General features: G+C 45.4%; 1 protein-coding gene across 1 annotated transcript in view; it reads left to right on the top strand.

The window, feature by feature from the left end:
* Positions 1-21,393, top strand: part of LOC130570957 (nck-associated protein 1-like) — a 90,988-nt gene that overhangs the window by 2,614 nt on the left and 66,981 nt on the right. Inside the window, exons 4-9 of the mRNA XM_057361516.1 lie at positions 5,866-6,010; positions 6,105-6,186; positions 8,940-8,998; positions 9,205-9,350; positions 9,640-9,772; positions 9,923-10,042. Of these exons, the coding sequence (XP_057217499.1) occupies positions 5,866-6,010; positions 6,105-6,186; positions 8,940-8,998; positions 9,205-9,350; positions 9,640-9,772; positions 9,923-10,042 (685 nt within the window). The remainder of the gene's footprint in view (positions 1-5,865; positions 6,011-6,104; positions 6,187-8,939; positions 8,999-9,204; positions 9,351-9,639; positions 9,773-9,922; positions 10,043-21,393) is intronic.

Genomic DNA, 21,393 nt, shown 5'->3' with positions numbered 1-21,393 from the left:
TGGGCCCATCCGTGCTGCTTCGACTATACAGTATTTATTGCTCCGTGGTCTGACAACAGAAAAGAATGTATTTAAATGAGAACAGCTTTACTGGTATTCTGAGAGTAGATAAGGCGAATCAGATCTTAAATGCCAATATTGGGCTGCATGCGATATAAAGTATGTTCCAAGCAGGCTTTAGCTAATTTTCTTTAACAGAGGGTGGTTGCTTAGGCTCATTCTGCTTTAGTAACATGCTTTTTGCTAAGGATCATCCATGTTTGCCAACATGCTTGTTTGGCTGATCCGTTTTCAGCAACATGCTTGTTGCTTAAAAATGACTGAACTTAGTAACATGCTTCTTGCTCACCAACAGGCATGTCAGAAGTATTAGCCTACATCAGCAATTTTTTGCTTGAGAATCCTTTTATGTTATTATGTGCAGTTAAGGTGTCTTAAATTAAACAAAAGCTTGACATGTACAGTATACTACTTGGGTATGTTTTCTAAATAGGCTTCCTTTCTTAGCTCCTCATCAGCTGTTTAATCCGCACCTAGCTCAAAACCCACCTCCATCCCCAGCTCCTACATATCTTACTGCATCTATCAGGTCATTTTATTTTAATCGCGTTATGCATCCTGAATTGTATTTCCCTTTCTGTCTGTCTCTCGACGTTGTGTCGAACCGACAGATGGGGTTCGTCCCTGAGAACCAATCGCTTCCGACTACTTAGAAAAGGCCAATGAAAATTGGCAAATGAAATTTGCATGCCGGACTCCGCCCCGGACATCCGGGTATAAAAGGGAGACGGCGTGCATCATTCATTCACCTTTTGTTATTCGGAGCCTTCGCTGATGAAGATCAACTCTTGCTACTTAGCAAAATAATTCTACTTGCCGGTTCTACGACGTGGTGCAGCGGACTGTCCCTTCCTGCAGCGACTTCCCCTGGGGAAAGGCTTCCCCTTCAGGACTCAGCGGTTCCAGAGGTGTTCGAGTTGCAGACGGTGACTCACCGTCTGAGTTCAAAAAGAGCTAATTTCTCCAGCGCGGCATGTCCCTCTGTTCTCGTGGGTGCGGTGTCCTCATCGAGGAAGGGGACAAGCACGATGTCTGTGTCAGGTGTTTGGGGGTCCAACACGCTGAGGCAGCCTTCGTGGACTCATCTTGCCCGCACTGCGGGCAGATGGTCATAGAGACGTTGCGGTCACGGGTGGCTGTCTTCTCCCGAGAACCAGCCACCACCTCGCAGGCTTCCCGGGCTGTAACGAGGATGGCTAAGGCCATTCCGTTCGCCAAGGCGAGTGGCGAGGGTGATATGGGGGTTTCTGCGAGCGCTAATCCGTCAGCCAAGTGCACGCGGACCGTTCGCACCCCGTCTCGCTCGCCTCATCGTTTCCTAGCTGGCGGTGCCACACCGTCAGCGTCCTCCTTCACGCATTCAGACACGATGCGTGATGATGATGAGATGTCCATCGCAGCATCGGAGAGCGAATTGCTGGCATCCGATCCCGACGACTCTCTACAGCTCCCCCCCCCAAGGGGGGACGAGCTCAGGAGGAAGCGGATGTCGAGATGTCGGCCATGCTTTCCCGGGCCGCCGTGTGCATTGGGTTAGAGTGCACTCCGGTGCCTCTCCCCCAGCGCTCACGGTTGGACACGTGGTTCTTGGGCTCTGAGCGCGACTCCAAGCCGCGCCCAACCCCGGTTCCATTCTTCCAGGAAAGTGCATGAGGAACTGACGAAGACGTGGAACGCCCCTTTCTCGGCGCGTACACGTCAAACCGGTTCCGTCGCTCTCTCTTCCCTCGATGGTGGGGCGGCTAGGGGTTACGTCGACGTGCCCGAGGTGGAACGTGCAGTCGCGGTGCACCTGTGCCCGCAGGCGGCATCCACCTGGAGAGGTCGACCGAAACTCCCGTCCAAGGCATGTAGGACCTCGGCATCGCTGGTGTCGAAGGCCTACACTGCCGCGGGCCAAGCTGCCTCCTCTCTCCACGCCATGGCCATCCTGCAGGTCCATCAGGCCAAGGCGTTGAAAGAGATCCACGAGGGTAAGACTGACCCGGGGTTAATGCAGGAACTCCGCACCGCCACCGACCTCGCTCTAAGGGCGACCAAAGTGACCGCGCGGGCCCTGGGTCGGGCGATGTCCACCATGGTGGTCCAGGAGAGGCATCTCTGGCTCAACCTTGCGCAGATGAGCGACGCCGAGAAAGTCCGCTTTCTCGACGCGCCCATTGCACAGGGTGGGCTGTTTGGTGACACTGTCGAGGACTTCGCTCAGCAGGCGATCAGCCATATCCTACCCCGCTGGGACTCGGCCGCCCGTAGGCCTTCGAGTTCCCATGCGGCCTCTGCTCCCCAGCAGCCCCGGCCCCCTTCGAAGCCAGCTCCGGTTCCAGCGCTCCCTACCCCGGCGGCACCCCGGAAAAGGGCGTCGAAGGGGAGACCACCACCCCGTCAGCAACCTTCAAGGAAGAAGCGACCCTGATGGGAAGACCTCAGGGAGGTTAACAGCATCGGGCCCGTTTCCAGCCATATCATCGCTGGACGGTCGATCCGGGACGGGTCCTGCCCCGTTCCAACATCCCACGGGGGCCTAGCGCCCACTTTTTCACAAGAAGAGTTTCCTATCTCCCTGGGTGTTCTTCACAGCCGCTCTCACCCTCTGTCAGACGGTGTTCGGCCACTAGACGTTGCGTCTTGGGAGGCGCAACATCGAATGTATTTTGCAGCCCTCAGCACTCTCAAATCGACGGTGCGGGGACCTGCATCGCCAGGCAGGCAAACCAGCAGAGCCAGTCTTCTTCCCGGGGGCCCCCCGGCGAGAGACCCGCACTGCCAGCCATCAAACCACCCCCCGGGGGGTCGATGAAGCAGATCGTTCCCTTAGTCCCCCTGTCACGGTCCCTGGGAGCTTGGCTCGAGCTTCCCACACCGTCACGGTGGCTGAGATGGACGATCCGTCTCGGCTATGCGATCCAGTTTGCCAGAAACCCGCCCAAGTTTCGGGGCATCCTCGCCACCTCGGTCAGAGGCCGGGATGCTCCCGTACATACCGTATATACTCGACATTGCGCTTCGCCATGACGCAACGTCGAGTTTGCCGTTCACCGTCGTGCAGAGGGTGGGAGCGGGTGTGATAACCCAGAGAGAGAGGAAACTCTCTTTTTTGAGAGTAAGTGGAGGGGGCCAGCAAATGGAGAGACAGGGCAGGATCCGTCCCTATCCGATTTCCCAGCGATGTGGCTGGGGTCGGGCCCAATGGTAGCCTCGATCCCCCTGAGGTCTTCCCATGAGGGCCACTTCACCGCGGCTGCTGATGGGGCTATGGTCTCCTCTTCGCTGTCTCCTCCAGGGGGGGCCGCCTGAGTGGGGGGCGCCAGAGCTGGAGGGCGTCGAAGAGGACCAGGGCTGCTGGGAAGCAGACGGTGCACGGGACTCGACGGCCGAGGCGGCCGAGTCGCGACACAAAGGACTGCTTCTTTACTGTCGAGAACTGTGGCTCGACAGTAACACCAACCAGCCCCCCCTTGCAAGACGGGTGCGTCGAGAAAGCGGACCTTCTCGGCGTTACTCATCTGCGCAAGGTTCGGCCAGAGGAGTTTCTCATGGACCACAAATGTGAACATCGTCCGACCCAGGGCCCGCATGGTCACCTTGGTCGCCCGTAGAGCGAGGTCGGTGGTGGCGCGGAGTTCCTGCATAAGCGCTGGGTCGGTCTTACCCTCGTGGAGCTCTCTCAATGCCCTGGCCTGGCAGGAGCCGTAGCGTGGAGAGAGGAGGCAGCTTGGTCCACCGCAATGTAAGCTCTCGACACCAGAGATGCCGAGACCCCACATGCTTTGGACGGGAGTCTAGGTCGAGCTCCCCCCAGGTGGCCGCCGCCTACGGGCACGAGTGCACCGCGGAGGCACCACCTGAGGGACATCGACGTATCCTCTAGCTGTCTCAACCTCGAGGGAAGAGAGGGTGACAGAACTTTGTTTGACGTGAAACGTGCCGGAAAGGGGGCGTTCCAGGTCTTCCTAAGTTCCTTATGCACATTCGGTAAACACGGCACTGGGGGCGGGCGTGGCTTGGAGCCGCGCTCAAACCCGAGGCGCCATGTAGCCAGCCGCGAGCACCAGGAGAGGCAGTGCGGGCACTGCAACCCAACACTCACGGCGGCCAGGGAAAGCATGGCTGACATTTCGACATCCGCTTCTTCCTGGGCTCGACCCCTTGAGGGAGGGAGCCCGAGGAATCGTCGGAGTCGGATGTCAGTACGTCACCCCCCGATGCTGCAAGAGACATCTCATCATCATGCATCGTGTCCGAATACGTGATTGAGGAATAAGACGGTGTGACCGTCTCCTGGGGAACGGTCAGACGAGCGAGACGAGGTGCGAACGGTCCGTGAGCCAGTGGCTGGCGGATTAACGCTCACAGTAATCCTCATATCACCCTCGCTGCTTGCCGTAGCGGACGGCAGGGCCGTAGTCCTGCCGCCACGGAACGGGGAGCGAACGAGGTGGTGGCTGAGTCCCGTGGGATGCCACCCGTGACGCAACGTCTGAATCGTCACCACCCGCAGTGCAGGCAGGACGTATCCACAACGTCTGCCCCAGCGTACTGGAAGCAGGCATCGTGTCTGTCCCCCTCCTTGATGAGTGTGTTGCACCCATGAGAACAGCGGGACATGCCACGCTGGAGAAATTTGCTCTTTTAGAAAGGAAATGTGCTCGAACACCTCCGTAACTGCCGAGACGCCCAGGGGAAAGTCACTGCAGGAAGGGACCGTCCGCTGTCCACGTCGTAGATTCCAGCAGAAAAATGATCACCAAAGATCGTAGAGAAGCTCATCAGATGCGTAGGCTCTGAAGAACAAAAGGTGAATGAATGAGCACGCCGGCTTCCCTCTTATACACGGACATCCGGGGAGGAGTCCGGCATGCAAATTTCATTCGCCAATTTTCATTGGCCTTTTCTAAATACTCAGAAGATGATAGGTTCTCAAGACAAACCCCATTCTGTCGGTTCGACACAACGTCGAGAGACCGACAGAAAGGGAAATAGCATTTTCCTTGTTTTACATTGGTTGTACCACCCTGACACAAAGTGTACCAGCCTACCCATGACATGACTGTTGCTATTTTTCAGTATTTGAGAGAAATCTACAAATCCTTTTATTTAACTGGAAGGATCACTACATGTTTTTGGTTTTACCACCCCAACGTTTAAAGGAATAGTTCACACAAAAATGAAAATGTTGTCATCATTTGCTCACCCTCCAGTTGTTACATACCTGTATACATTGCTATGTTGTGCTGAACACAAATGAAGATATTTTAATGAAAGTTTCTAACGAAGCAGTTTTGGGTCACCATTGACTCCAATAGTAAGACAAAAGTTCATCATATTTAAAATGACTGTTATTTGTGAAATTTGTTTACAGGAAACGTTTCCAATATACAGTAAACTAATGCCATACTGTCTTCTTTTGAATAATGAATATTTTAAACACCATTTTTAATATTTGTTTTAATCTGTTCATTTGTACGGACAGTTGCACCGCCTGCCATTTTGCAAGTTTGAGAGACCAAGATTTATTTGAGAGACTGCATGTCATCAATTCATCAAATTAATTTAAAAGGAAATAATGCTTTGGACACAACGTAGATAGTGGTCCTGACAGAAATTGTATCATTGCAATTGGTCTCAATATAATGTGCATTGATGGAACCTAACTGAAATAAATACTATTGCAGTTTTACAGTAAATGCATCGTATTACCACAATATCAGCGATCATCCTTAATATCATGCTTACTCTGGGATATTTACAAAATTGTAATGTGCATATTACTTACATAATGTAAGTAGCATCTAAAGAATGAATATATTTATTCTCCAGACATATGGCAGAGCTCCTGTACTTCATGGAGAAGCTGCGTTCACTGCTAGCCCATCACAGCTATGTTATACAGCGCTATCATCTTCAGTACCTGTCCCAGTTTGATGCTCTAGTGTTGAACGACACCATTCAGGTACTCGAGCACATATAAGATTCTCTCTCCTGCTTTCCAGTGACACCATAGATGAACAGAAGGCTTGAATGTTTTCCTCTCGTCCTCATCTCAGGGGATGAATGTCTGTCCAGAGGAAGAATCAGTCCTTCTGTCATCCTTTGTCTCAACTCTGTCTGCAATGACTCTCAAGAACTGTAAGGACTGTTTCTGTCATATACATCCATGTTTCCTTTAGGGGGGAGCAGAGTTCAGAGGGGAATCGCATACGCTTTGTCAAATTTAGATGCAAAAACTATTTAACTTTGACAAAATCAAACTGTAATTCTTCATCCGAGGCAAAGAAACACTTTAGAACAGGGTTCCTTCACTATGGACCTCGAGATCCATAGAGTTTAACTCCAACCTTACTCAGATACACCTGAACTAGCTAATCCGTGTCTTCAGGATTTCTACAAAGTTGCAGGAAGGTGTGTGAGCTGATCTTGGCAGGAAAGTGGATCTCGAGGTCCAGAAACTATCTGAAAACCTACCCACATATATTTTTGAAGTCTGAATTATTGTCAATAACTTCATTAGTTTAGGTGTTTAAAACTCAAGTCGCTAACATTAGCCTTGTAGTGTATTTCGGGGAAACTATGAGTTTAACCACAGTAACATACGTATAATTAATAGTGATAAACCATCAACTATTTTATACACTTTACCTGATGCAGCAGAATTAATAACAGCGACAAACTAAAATGTACATGTCCAGCGAGTGATCAGCAGGTCGTATATTAACTCTAAGAAATATTACTCCCCTGGCCTGAAAAAACTATATTCTTACTGTAGTACAGTACCACTTCAGAAATCTTAACGAAATCAAGCAGTTTAAGTGACGTTAATATGTGATAAATAAGCACAGAAACAATTCGAGCGTGGATACAAATGGGGTTTTATTTACTACGCTAAAGGGGAATAAAACCAACTAACTAACAAAGGCCAAACACTAACAAACACACATAAAACTTAAAAACAGTAGAGAATGAAAGAAATAGACAATGCAAAGAAAACGGCAGTATTAAATCAGCTATTCACATCTGCATGAACCATCAAGGACAATCTCCTTATTTAAAAGGGGCAAAGTTTATACACAACTATTTAGAAATAGATCAGATACTTGCATTGGCTTCTTGGTTGTGTAGGCACGAGTGCTGGTGCGCTTGCACCAGCAAGCGCACCAAGTTAACTTGATTAAATTAACTTGATAAGAGGTTTCACCGTACTGATGAGTTCAAGCGAGCGGGCGAGTCCGTCGGATTCTTTCTTAGAATCAGATTGGCTGACGAAGGTAGAACGGACTTAGCCGAAGCAAACTGCCGGAAGAAGCTGTCTCCGAGGAGAGACAGGTCTCGAGAGGGTGAACGAACACGAGCAAGCGAGCACGAGGGAGCGGACAGATGCTTTAACCCCGGGGGCATCACGCCCCTCCGAGGTGGGCTATCCAATGTGATGAGATAGTTTTGGGCGCGAAAACATGTTTCTTTGTCAGGCACACCAGCTCATTTGCATTTATGGTCGCCTGGGAGTTTGGAGCAATAAATACTCTTAGAATAAAATAAAATGAATATGGTATAAAAATACATTACTGTGCTATACACCATATTCTAAGAAATGAAAAGGGGAACATTTAGATATGACCCATGAAAGGATTATAATCACATTGACCTGTAGTTTGTACAAGAATGTAAATATAAACAGAAATACCACTACGCACACATGCATTGGATGATATACTGTATATTGAAGGCGAATAACGTGGAGACAAGCATACAATGTGGGGATATATGGATATGCACTTTAAACCAGTCTTTTGTGGCTAAATAGAGAGAAAGAGAGATTCTTTTGGAAGAATATGAGGCTCTCAGTCCCTGGGGCCACATGGCTTTTCTCACTTTGGTGAACAACCCTGTCCTCCCCCACGAACCTCTTTTGAAGTCCGGGGGGGGGGGGAGTACTGGGTTGTTCTGGTCAGTGATGGAGGTGTTTAGACAGGGCCATTGGACCAGACTTGTTGGTGCCTGGTCGAGGTCCTGCTGAGAGGTTACTTTGTTTTACGATAACAGATGGCCAACTTTGATCCGACCAGACCCTACAGCCTTCAGGATGGCAGCAGACATTTCACCTTATTACAGTTCCTCCACTCACTCTTACAAGGCAGCGTCTTGTTGTGCCATCTCTAAAAAACATTCACCCATTCGGTTCTCTGGTGCAATGAGCCTCCACCCGTGCTGCAGAATCCATCACAATCACATTTACCTTTCTGAAGTGAAGTGAAAGTGACCTATTAGTCAGATATGGTGACCCATACCCAAAATGTGACCTCTGCATTTAACCCATCCAGAGAGTAGTGAACACACACACATAGCAAGTCGTGAACACGCCCGGAGCAGTGGGCAGCTATCACTGCTGCGCCCGGGGAGCAAGTAGGGGTAAGGTGCCTTGCTCAAGGGCACCTCAGTCGTTACTCGCCGGCCCTGGGAATCGAACCGGCAACCTTCTCGTCACGAGTCCAACTCTCTAACCATTAAACATGCCTTGTTCATTGACACAATATTAAATGCTATCTCAGACTGTCAAAAATGTTGTCTGGGTGGGCTTCAAGAAAACAGGTTGGGAACCACTGGTATAGATGACCCATAGATAAACCTACATTAAATATATTAAACATGAAAACATTTTTATGAAAACATACATACACAGCTCAGTGGTAAGAGCATTGCGTTAACAACGCAAGGTTGTGGGTTCGATCCAGGGATTGCACATGCATATGTATAAATGTATAGGATAAAGCAATGTAAGTCACTTTGGATAAAAGCATCTGCCAAATGAATAAATGTAAATGTAAATTTTATTTACTGATTTAACTGGTTTTCATTTATATTCTTTGCTGATCTTTTTTAAACAGTAGATGGAGGTGGAGAATTTGACCTAAAACCATTCAGATTGGATTGGTTAAGACTGCAGGTATACCGCTTGTGCATACATGAATCATTTGCAGTCTTAAATACAGATGTCCTTCGACACATTATTTAGCCAAGATAAATAATAAAAACAGCCCTACGTGTATTTTTAAGCAAGTTTTTTTAAATTACACATTACTGTAAGTACCCTTCAAGAACATTCAGGACATTAATTCTGGGAGGTGACTGAAAGCATTAACATGTTTTAAGGCTTATACGAGTACTGGTAAAGCTCCTCTGGCACTGAAGGACTACCCTGATCTTGCAAAGATCATGAACATGGCCCAGTTTCATACAAGGATGATGGACAATGTCAATGAACTCCTGTTTGAAACAGCTGATCTCTCTATTCTCTGGTGAGTCACTGCCATGTGTAACATTCTAAAGGAAGGTGTGTGAGCTGATCTTGGCAGGAAATATTGTACATCATATTACAAATGAAAGGAAGGGTTAGACTTGTCAATGTAGACTTACATTAGTAAGAGCAAACGTTGGTGACCACAAGTTGCAATTTACTCTCCAAATTGCGGCCAAGTATATAAAGTGGGAGGAGTTAGATCTTGACCTTGTGTTCTGCAGTGAGGACTATCTCAAGATGAAACATCTCAAGCACACGTAACATTTCATGTTTTGATTGTGTTTCAGTTTCCATGCACGTGTATTTGAGAAGATGTTCTCTCAGAGCTGTGAGGATGTCTCCATGCAGCGATACCTCATGTCTTTCCCCCTGGTCTGTTCACATTTCAGTCAATGTCTCCACCCACTGTGTCCAGAAGAGGTCAGTTTAATGGACCTGTGGTATGACCCAGTGATGTCCATAAGTCAGTTTAGCCACACCCAAAAACTTTATTAAACCAGTGCCAAACTTCTAATAACATGTTCTGCTGTATTAATAACCTCTGTCTGTATGTGTGTGAATGACGGCAAGACTGAAGAAATGGAGCAGCAAACTTTGAAGCTATGTGTGACCTTCCTGGAGGAGAACGCCCGGCAGACATGTACTGTTGTGTTGGACATTTGTGCTGAACAGTGTAACCTGAATGAGAAGGTACATTATATTGTTACTGGTCTTATCAGTATGACAGTACCATGTCCTGTTCCTAAAATCAAGGCCGTAGCTAGAGAATTTGTGGCCCCCTAAAAAATATGAATGTGGGCCCTCACTACACTAACAAAGGGACATTTTATATCAAGTTTTATATCATATCACTTATTCTTATTAACTGACAAAAGTATTACAAATGTGCAGAGATGGCAAAAGTACACACATCCTTTACTTAAGTAGAAGTACAGATACTCATGTTTAAAAGTACTCAAGTAAAAGTTGAAGTACTGACTAAACTTGTTTACTCAAGTAAAAGTATAAAGTATGGGCTCTAAAATGTACTTAAGTAGCCAATACTACTACCTGTTTTAGAGTCACGCTCGTACCTCACAACTGAACTACCATTATGTAGAACACAAGCATAAAAAAGACTGATGGAAAAAATCTATTTGCCACTACCTAGGTAGTGGAAAAAAACACAAATATATAATACAATTATGATGTAAGATAAGAGTGTAAAGGACAAGCGTATTGATAATAATTGTGACAGAATTCCCTTTGTCTCAAGTTCTCAACCATAATTTTAGCTATTCTTTGTGTTGCCTTCCGTCTTGGTCCGTGGCAGCTTCTTAGACTACTAGCCTATGTCTGTGATGCGTAATAGCCAGGAAATGACTGTTTGGTACTGTGATTGTCAAAACATTTTATAACAGATTTTCACTGCTTTCAATTTTAGATTAACTGTCCCTTTAAATTTTAAGCAGAGACCATTCATGGACATATCATTATACAAAGGTTGTAGACACTTGGGAGATCTTGTCAAAAAGAGAAAACTGAGAAATAAAGAGATAATTAATTAGGCAAGTCAATTTACTTGGTAACCATTACTGTTTTTCTCGATTGGTTAAACACATTTCTTGAAATTATGCCTCGCTTTAAAATATTAAATGTTTAGCCTCTTACAATGTACGTTACACTCGTTCAACATTAAAACTGATGTCAGTGTTGCTAGATTAGGTGGATGATTTACAACCCAAAGGCTCACTAAAACCTACTCACTCCAACAAAAACCAGCCCAAAATTTTAACTTCCAAAATAATGTGATAGTATTTTATTGCAATGTCAATCAACGTTGATAAGGATCGTTTTTTATTTCCTTATAATTTTAATCATGACAAGATGAAAAAATATAATAAAAATCAGGAAAATAGATCAAACAATGCAAATGCATTAAGAAAATTATAAAATAAGACTATAGGATATGTCCAGAAACCATTTCAAATGGCAATCAGGAAATTAGCGCATTTTTGTGCAAAAGTCCCACTATAATTAGTTCATCGAAAGCAACGCAATGAGCAAGTATTTTTCACTCGTTCATGAACTTAACGCACACACCACGATAGCAAAAAACATGCAATTCATACATACTAATGAACAACAGCAACAATAATGCGCTTAACTTAACGAGCTGCCTTAACTTCTGACAGAACTACAGTACATCTTTCGTGAAGTATATGTTTGTAGAACATGCAAATAGCTAAATAGCTAAATTACATATTTAAAATCGGGTCCTTTCGCGCTAAAAAAGCCTACCATTCACGAGTCACCACATGATGCAGAATATCACGCTCGAGATCTGAAAACAGTAACTCCCACTTCTTACATTTGATTGGCTAGTGGCCACCTCACACAGCGCTTCGGCTTTTAGGCAGACCTATCATTAGGTTGAAAAAGTCACGCAATGACAAGAAATAATATTGATTGTGCATCAAATACAGATTAAAAGTAAAGTAACGAGCCTGGTTTGAAAATGTAAGAAGTAGAAAGTACAGGTATTTGCGTAAAAATATAAGAAGTGAAAGTAAAAAGTTGTCAGAAAAATAAATAGTGGAGTAAAGTACTGATACCAGAAAAATCTACTTAAGTACAGTAACGAAGTATTTGTACTTCGTTACTTCCCATCTCTGCAAATGTGAGGATACATTAAAGCGTGCATTTTAAAGGTAGACTTAGCATTTTTATGTTAATTCCACTGTTGTATGTATTACACAGTATTTAGTTCAAATACATCAGAAGTAACGTCTCAGTTACGTTTGTAACCTCGGTTCCCTGATGGAGGGAACGAGACGTTGTGTCGAACCGACAGATGGGGTTCGTCCTTGAGAAACAATCACTTCCGACTTCTTAGAAAAGGCCAATGAAAATTGGCGAATGAAATTTGCATGCCGGACTCCGCCCCCGGATATCCGGGTATAAAAGGGAGACGGCGTGCCTCATTCATTCACCTTAGTTCTGAGGAGCCTGAGACCTCTCACGACTGATGCAGAGGACAGCACGTGTTGTGGCAAGAGGACACAACGTCTCGTTCCCTCCATCAGGGAACCAAGGTTACAAACGTAACCGAGACGTTCCCTTTCTGTCGGTCTCTCGACGTTGTGTCGAACTGACAGATGGGGTTCCAATGGAAAACGCCATAATACTGTGCTGTCTGAACATGGCCTTATGCAGACATAGTAACTTGTTTTTGTGATTGCGTTCGAACCTGTCTGACCTCTGCATAACTTGAGGATGTGCTAATCGCCTTTATGATATTATTGATCTTCTCAGAAAAGGAAGAAAACTCATCGCATTTTCTGTCAGAGAGCATTTCACTGGGAATCTGACTTAGAGGGTTTGTTAGTCTCTCAACAGTAGCAAAAAAAGTAGTGAGTGTTGTTTAAGTTACTGTTTATAAGGTTTGAGAAGAAGGTCTGTCTAGCTTGGGTAGGAGTGAATAACATTAAACTCAGCAGTAAAATATCACTCAGGTAAATGTCTATGATCTGCGTGATTACTTTAACTTTTAACCATAACGGCACACATCAAACGTAATGCCAAATTAGTAATATCTGTATGTAACTTGAAAATTAGGAACACATCACCGTCTTCTTTTATTGAAACATCAGCTCATTGTCCATCAGCGCCACCTGGCTTACCGGAATGAAATGGCTGCTAGCAATTAATTATTACGCTCTTGATGCGAAAGCATGTTTCGTTGGACATTTGTACGGTGGCCGTATACTCCTAACGCAAGATGACTTGATATTCTATTTATTAACGTCTTGGTTACGGATGTAACCTCGGTTCCCTGATGGAGGGAACGAGACGTTGTGTCGAACCGACAGAATGGGGTTTGTCTTGAGAACCTATCATCTTCTGAGTATTTAGAAAAGGCCAATGAAAATTGGCGAATGAAATTTGCATGCCGGGCTCCTCCCCGGATGTCCGGGTATAAGAGGGAAGCCGGCGTGCTCATTCATTCACCTTTGGTCTGAGGAGCCTAAAGCATCCTCCCCCGACCGCTGGGGTGGGCGGCCAGTGTTGTGGCATGAGGGACACAACGTCTCGTTCCCTCCATCAGGGAACCGAGGTTACATCCGTAACCAAGACGTTCCCTTTCTGTCGGTCTCTCGACGTTGTGTCGAACCGACAGAATGGGGTTCCTATGGAAAACGCCACAGCACTGAGCCGCGTCACAATCTCTGCGGAGCGACGTTGACTGGCCTGGGCGAGTCAGACGAAACGCTAGCGCGAAATTATGACCTCCAGTGGAGAGGAAGGGGGACCCAGAGCTTTCCACAAAAAGTTGGGAAGCCCCCTAACGCCGCCGTCACGGGCGGAGGCCTGATTCTCTAAATGGCGAGAAGCCGCCCGGCACCGTACGGGCCACTGGGTAAGCATTATTCCCCCTGGGGGGAAAAACGCTGCAGAGGCCACTACCTACCGTAGGGAGGAATTAGTGGAGACACCACATGGTCTCACCATCAGGGGAGAACTCATGGGAGGAATGTGCGGACTGCAGGAGTTAACCGCAAGGTGGGAGTCCACCTGGGGAGGTCATGGGTTGCCAAGGTGGGAACCATTCATGAGGATACATCAGACGGAACAGCCCACGGAGGGGGGGTTACCACGTCTGGAGCACTAGGTCCGGTTAGAGCTATGTGGGAGATAACTCAACTGTTCCCCGGCCTAAGGGGGCAGAACTGTTCCCCGGCCTAAGGGGGCAGAACTGTTCCCCGGCCTAAGGGGGCAGGGCTGCTCTGCCCAGCCTGTCCCCTGGAAGGGTGCTTAGTGATGGATGGAATGCCTGTTCTTTACCCGAGGGGAAAGAAGTCCACAGGCGTACGCCCTACCGGCTGCCGGTCCCACACCTTGCCAGGATCCAGGCTAACACCGGTTCCGCGCGTAGCTATTAGAATCTCACGGAGTTGTTGGGCATAGCCCAACCCGCAGCTCTGCGGATGTCTGCCAGAGACGCGCCCTGATCCAGTGCCCATGAGGGGTGTGCCTCACTCCCAACGAGCAGGGGCGAAAAGAGATCGGAATGCCCTAACGAGGGCGTTTGGAGACAGCCCTCCTTCAGCTGACCTCCGAAACAGACAAAGAGCTGCTCAGAGCTTCTGGGCTCTGCGTGCGGTCCAAGTAGAGGCGCCGTGCGCATACTGGACACAACACGGATAGGTTGGGTCTTCCCCTCCCCGGTGGGGAGCGCCTGCAGGTTCACCACCTGGTCTCTCGGGAGAGTGGTGGGAACCTTGGGCACGTTGCTGGGGCGGGGTCTCAAGATAACGTGAGAATCCCGGCCCCGAGTTCTAGGCAATCTGTGGACACGGAGGGTGCTTGCCGATCCCCTACCCTCTTAGAGGTGAGTGCCATGCGGAAAGCCGTCTTTATCAGGACTGAGAAAGAGCGGCAACCCCGAGAGGCTCGAAGGGGGCGCGGGGTACGGAGCGCGGAAGGTGGTCACCCTCTCGCGCCCCTTAGGACTCGAATGGAACACAGCCACCTGTGACGCAACGTCTGAATCGTCACCACCCGCAGTGCGGGCAGGACGTATCCACAACGTCTGCCCCAGCGTACTGGAAGCAGGCATTGTGTCCGTCCCCCTCCTCGATGAGTGTGTTGCACCCATGAGAACAGCGGGACAAGCCACGCTGGAGAAATTTGCTCTTTTAGAAAAGGAAATTTGCTCGAACACCTCCGGAACTGCCGAGACGCCCAGGGGAGAGTCACTGCAGGAAGGGACCGTCCGCTGTCCACGTCGTAGATTCCAGCAGAAAGAATGATCACCAAGATCGTAGAGAAGCTCATCAGATGCGTAGGCTCTGAAGAACAAAAGGTGAATGAATGAGCACGCCGGCTTCCCTCTTATACCCGGACATCCGGGGAGGAGCCCGGCATGCAAATTTCATTCGCCAATTTTCATTGGCCTTTTCTAAATACTCAGAAGATGATAGGTTCTCAAGACAAACCCCATTCTGTCGGTTCGACACAACGTCGAGAGACAGACAGAAAGGGAACCCAGTTTCCCTCAAAAATACAATTAAATCCTAGTTGACCGAGTATTTGTTTGGCATCTACTATCTCCTGTGGTGATCTGAATATTTCTCTTTCTGTAACATATTTTCTACAGCAACATGTTGCACTGATTCCTCTTCCTGGCCACACTCATTGAGACCTGTGGGATTTTTCCAGTAAGATGCAAAGTCTTATTTCGTCTTGTTTTGCGCAGTCTTAATCTTGATATTTTATTATATTTTCCTACATGGTACTTCGCCCTGACATCCTCATCCTTCCCACCTCCTTCTAGATAGTTGCCTACCTGTGTGTCACGTCAGGTTTCCTGCACCATTGTTAGCCATTAGAGAGCGATTCTGTGTTGTCTTGTGTTCCTGCCTGTTGTTCTGGTCATGGACTCCATTTCCCACCATGCTGTGCTGTAATTAGTGTTCAACCTGGTTCAGCTCTGTATCATTTCCTGTTTCAATATATATAAAGCCCTGTTTGTCATTGTCTAGTGTGAGTTGTTAGTAGTGTTACGTTCTTTGTTTCCATGTCTTTTGGATGTATATGACTGTGGACTTTCATTAAATGTATTTAAGCTGCATTTGGACCTGTTGTCTGTTCCTGACCTGTGTACTCTGTTGTAACAGAACAACTCACCACTACAAGGGAACCAGCTGTTTTAATCATGCAACCATGTCAAGGTACTCGTTGTGACCCATTAAAGAAGCTGTGTTCCATTTATCAAGGGGGGTGTAATATTGAAGCTTATGTAGAGGAGTTTATCTTGTACTGCCACCTTGTACCTGGCGATAATGCATTGCTAAGGGACTGTTTTTGGAGTGGACTTGACCAGTATATCAGTCTCAACTTGCCAGATGAGGATCCAGGTTGGACCCTGGCGCAGTTTAATAACTCTGTTTTACTGTTTTGTGGATCTGACTTTACTGTGGGGGAAGAGGAAGTCTCCCCTAAAATTTTTGGGGAGTGAGCAATAGGCCGTGGGCTCCAGTGGTCATGGAGTTCAGTCGACCAGAATTGCTACCATGCCAAACACTGATGATTGTTAGTCCAGTATTCATCCCCACTACCAGCCCAGAGCCCGCTCACAAGGCGGCCGCCAGCCCAGAGCCCGCTCACGTAAAGGCCGTAAACCAGAAAGACAGATAGACTCCAATGGTTTGGACAACCAACCTGGAGTTATTAAAAAGATTTATGATCTTAAATGTGACAATATAAGCATAGGATGCATGTCGCACGAGTTGTTTTACTTGACCATTTCAGCCATACTATCACACATTGGTGATTGTTTAAACTGCCATTAACGGGTTTCATTCACACACATACAGCCAATCTAACATTGTTTTTAAACGCATCATTTGTTTATTCATGTCACAGACACCCGATGGTAGTCTAAACCATTGTAGTCTATCTGTCCTTCCGGTTTTCTTCCCACCTCTGCCTCGTTTTTGATTTCAACATGGCAGCGGAGTGAAATCAGTCTATTCAGCTTGAGAATTTATATATGAAGAGTTATATATTATATATATATATATATATATTTCACTATCTATACAGTATATTGCCTATTTGGGGATGAAAAGGACTGTAATGATAACAACTCTGAACTTGAATCTGAGCCAGTGCCTTCGCAAGGGCTGTGCGAAGTGTGCGAACCGGTCTGATCAGACGCGCAGATGACACTGGGGGCGGGTGGGACATGACCCCCTCAGATTCCGATCCGTTCCCCTCACTCTCCCTACGAAAGGCGACAAAAATCGGTAAATCTGAGGAATAATCCGGGTTTCCGCTATGTACATTAGCCTCTTAATTATTTTGCCGTCACTGCTTAAGAATCGGGTCAGGGCTGACACACAATAATAATCTACCGGCCATTACTTTGTACCCACATTCTCAATACACACTGTTCTGTTGTCAATAAACACACACGATGGTGCCGCCACCGACGTTTACATTCTCCGTGCTCTCTGTAGCTGTGTCCCAATTCGGATGCTTAGAAGGCTGCATTTAAGACCGATTGTGTCACAGCAGCGCGACTGAAGGCTGGTAAGGCTGTCCCGATTCAAAGGCAGTTTCAAAAGCAGCCCCAAAATGCGACCTTATTTCCTTACTGGGTTTTAAGGATAGAACGAATGTATACTTCACGGCTTTGGCTATCCCAGGATTCATTACGCGCCTGTAACGGCTTGACATTTTTTAATAATCATTCAAAACTTTAGTTAAATAAATGTAATTCACAAAAACGGTCCATTTCAGTGTTTTAATATTATACTGTATATGATGTTGTTCATTAACATTATTGGTGCATTATTGTGTTTTAAATATATAAGGTTGGTTAATTTAATATAACATGGTAATGTATATGACAATGTTAATGTGTTTGATCTTGGGGGAATAGATCTGGTACGCTGCTGCTGCGGCAGAGCAAGTACTGGGATTTGCAACTGCCAATACATCCATAACATGCTGCTGTGGGCATGTAAGGGTAATCCTGCTGCACATATAACATGTATGAAATATCCACCAAGAAAGGAGGAAATGCAGAATCACAGTGTACAAGCCAGCATATGCATGCCGCTGAGTGCAAGAATTTACATACTCAGGACCGTCTCTAGTGGGGTGAAAGGTGGTGCCAATTCTAGGGGCCCCCACTACCCATGGCGCTCAAAAAATCCAACAGTTATACTATAAAATCACCTGTTTAGTAAATCATTTGAATACATGAAATGTACACAAGTGATTTCAACGAAATCCACAAAAGCATGCAATTTGGCGAAAAAGGTCTTCTAAACAATTGCGATTCCCCCTCCCTAAAAATGGTTAATGGTTTAGTCTGAAAGTCCGACACCTAGCTCATGAACAAAATCAATCAGAGATGAGGCGGCGGGGAGCTCAGCTGAAGTATGCTTTGATGAAGTTATAGTGCAGGATAATGAGCAACATAAAAGGAGAATTGCTGTGTCCCAGTCTATTAAGACGTCCCTTAAAAGGCAGGGCTCTATAATTTCTGCGATGTGGAACGGAGACGGATTCGCATTCGCATTATCCAGGGGTAAAAACATAACAACACGGAACTGCGGTCAAGCCAGCCGCGGTTTGAAAATACACGGTCAAGCCAGCCGCCGTTTAGGTTCAGATGCGCGCTTATTGAGTGGTTTACGGTACATTACAGGAACACCGCTTGTAAAGCTTTATTTAAATGTAGATGATCCGCGTCTCTTGTCAATAACATATTTCTTGTTTTACGTTTAGAATATCTCGTTTTTGTCGTAATTTATGCAGGTTTTTTTCTCCGAATGTTTGCATTATGATTGCTGTAACGTTATATTGTGAAACCAATGTCTCTGTCTGTATCTTAAATATGTATTATTTTAATGCCTTCTAGACCTTTGTCCTGCAAATAAAACTGTTTATGCAGTTTGCAATTACAGTACCCATGGATTTGAACAGATTTAATTACAGTATGTTTTTTGAAAGCATTTTGTTTGAAAAATATTATTCCAATATAATTGACTATACAAACATTATTTCTCATAAGTAGAAAAAACTGATGGTGGGTTTCTATAGGGGCCATCCCACACTATATGCACACCATATATGGACTTATTTTACTGTAGCGTTTTGGAGAAATACACATTTTTCCACTTCAAATGCCTATAGAAACATTATTTCTAATAAGTAGAAAAAAACTGATGTGGATTTCTTAGGGGCCATCCCACACTATATGCACACCATATATGGACTTATTTTACTGTAGCTTTTGGAGAAATACACATTTTTCCACTTCAAATGCCTATAGAAACATTATTTCTAATAAGTAGAAAAAACTGATGATGGATTTCTGTAGGGGCCATCCCACACTATATGCACACCATATATGGACTTATTTTACTGTAGCGTTTTGGAGAAATACACATTTTTCCACTTCAAATGCCTATAGAAACATTATTTCTAATAAGTAGAAAAAACTGATGATGGATTTCTGTAGGGGCCATCCCACACTATATGCACACCATATATGGACTTATTTTACTGTAGCGTTTTGGAGAAATACACATTTTTCCACTTCAAATGCCTATAGAAACATTATTTCTAATAAGTAGAAAAAACTGATGATGGATTTCTGTAGGGGCCATCCCACACTATATGCACACCATATATGGACTTATTTTACTGTAGCGTTTTGGAGAAATACACATTTTTCCACTTCAAAATGCACGGATGTGATAACACGGATGTGTAACTACATGTGTGATGCTCAGAGTGTCAGATGTCTGTGTCTATAAAGACGTAAATGCAGATGAACATCTCCGATTTACATAACACGCATTTCACTGTATACCAGAGTCGGCGCCAGGGTGCACAAAGTGAGGGGGCTGCTATGTTTAGTGGGGGGGCCAGGGTTTAGGGGTTTAGAAGGGGATAGTGTCCCGAAATTTCATTCTACCCGTCAGATTATCCTACCAGGCATGCGCACATCAATGTTACGTCATTTTCTTGCGCTATAAAATCATACTTGTTTATTTTATACTGATACGGGAATCTGATTGTGTATTTTCGTTGTTAAATCATTCTAGGCCTACATATTTATTTAGTACTGGTAGTACAATTATAGGGTATTGCACTGTAAATAAATCATGTTTCTTTTATGCTGGTATGATAATCTGACAGGGTATTTACGATGTAAATTTATTTAATGTGTTCATTTTAAACTGGTAGGACTATCTGACAGGGTATTTTGCATTGTAAAATCATTCTACCTGTTTATTTTGTCGATGTGGTTTAGATTATATCCTAAATTTTGCCCTGCGGTAGGAAAATCTGACAGGTTGGACAATTCGAGGTTGAGACACGGCACATAGGCTGAGGTCTCGCTCTGTTCTGTTTCAGTGTGCGGCTCTTGGTGTTAAGAAGCGGCACTCCGCCATGCCCCAGTTTTCTTCTCAAGTTTAAGTTTTAACAATTTACTTTTTTATCAGAGATAATCGCGGAAAACCTGATCTATATACAACGTGGTAGGCTAACCAAATCACACTTGTTAAAGCGGCACATTCGCACATAACGAGTGCTCGAAGAAATCCATGTCCGCTCACGTCAGCCGCGCACTGCCTTTTTCATTGAGAGCCAGACATTTTTTAACTATAACACAATAAAATCTCTAATTAAATCCTGCCTATGGATGCGCAATACCTGCGAGTTGTAGATACAAAGCTTTTCATCCAGTGCGCGCTGCCGTTTTGAAGTTTAACAATTCTAAATGTCCATTTCGAGGACAGCATTGCATATTTCGCATAGCTTTTTCAAAGCTAATAAATTGAACTGAACGAAAAGAGATGAAAGACACTGTATGAAAGACACTGAAACTGAAAGGCTTTTTTTTATATCAACTTGGAGGTGAGCAAATGTTGTATGACGTTTTGACAAAAAGAACTGGAAATACACCGATCATAGCCTACATAAATTCAGCGGAAGTTAATAAATGAAGATTGTTAATTTAGACGCATATATAGAAAAAAATATAGAGAAAGGTCAAAAGCAGGCTTTAAAGAAAAAGTGACAGGGGATTGTTCCCCAGTAGAGCTTTATGTCTAACAAAACGATCGCATCACAACACTAAAGAGCGAGCTCTTGCTTTCTGATAGACAGCCTGTATCTCCACTTGTCACCGTCTGCATAATAGTAATGCCCGTTTCTTGTTAAGCAATGCATACAGAAACGTTGCCGCTGGACGCAAGCAACCCTTTAGCTTGTGTTTTTAACAACACTTGAAAGTACAGCACAAGACAATGTCTTTAAATTCTGTTAACGAATAAATACATTATTTTTTACCCTCTACTCTTGTTGTTTCTTTAATAAATATAAACAAAATTCATTCTCCAAATGTTTTTTTAAATGATATTGCCTTTTTTTTCATTTTAAAAAGTGAGGGGTATAGTGACTGAAGTGGCCGTGCCATGCCCCCTAGTGCCCCCTCGTGGCGCCGACTCTGACTGTATCCTTTGAGAAAAGCT

The sequence above is a fragment of the Triplophysa rosa genome, linkage group LG2, assembly GCF_024868665.1.
Source record: "Triplophysa rosa linkage group LG2, Trosa_1v2, whole genome shotgun sequence".
Classification (NCBI taxonomy): Eukaryota; Metazoa; Chordata; class Actinopteri; order Cypriniformes; family Nemacheilidae; genus Triplophysa; species Triplophysa rosa.
The sequence above is the reverse complement of the archived record's forward strand: the minus strand, read 5'-3'. Positions and strand labels throughout refer to the sequence as shown.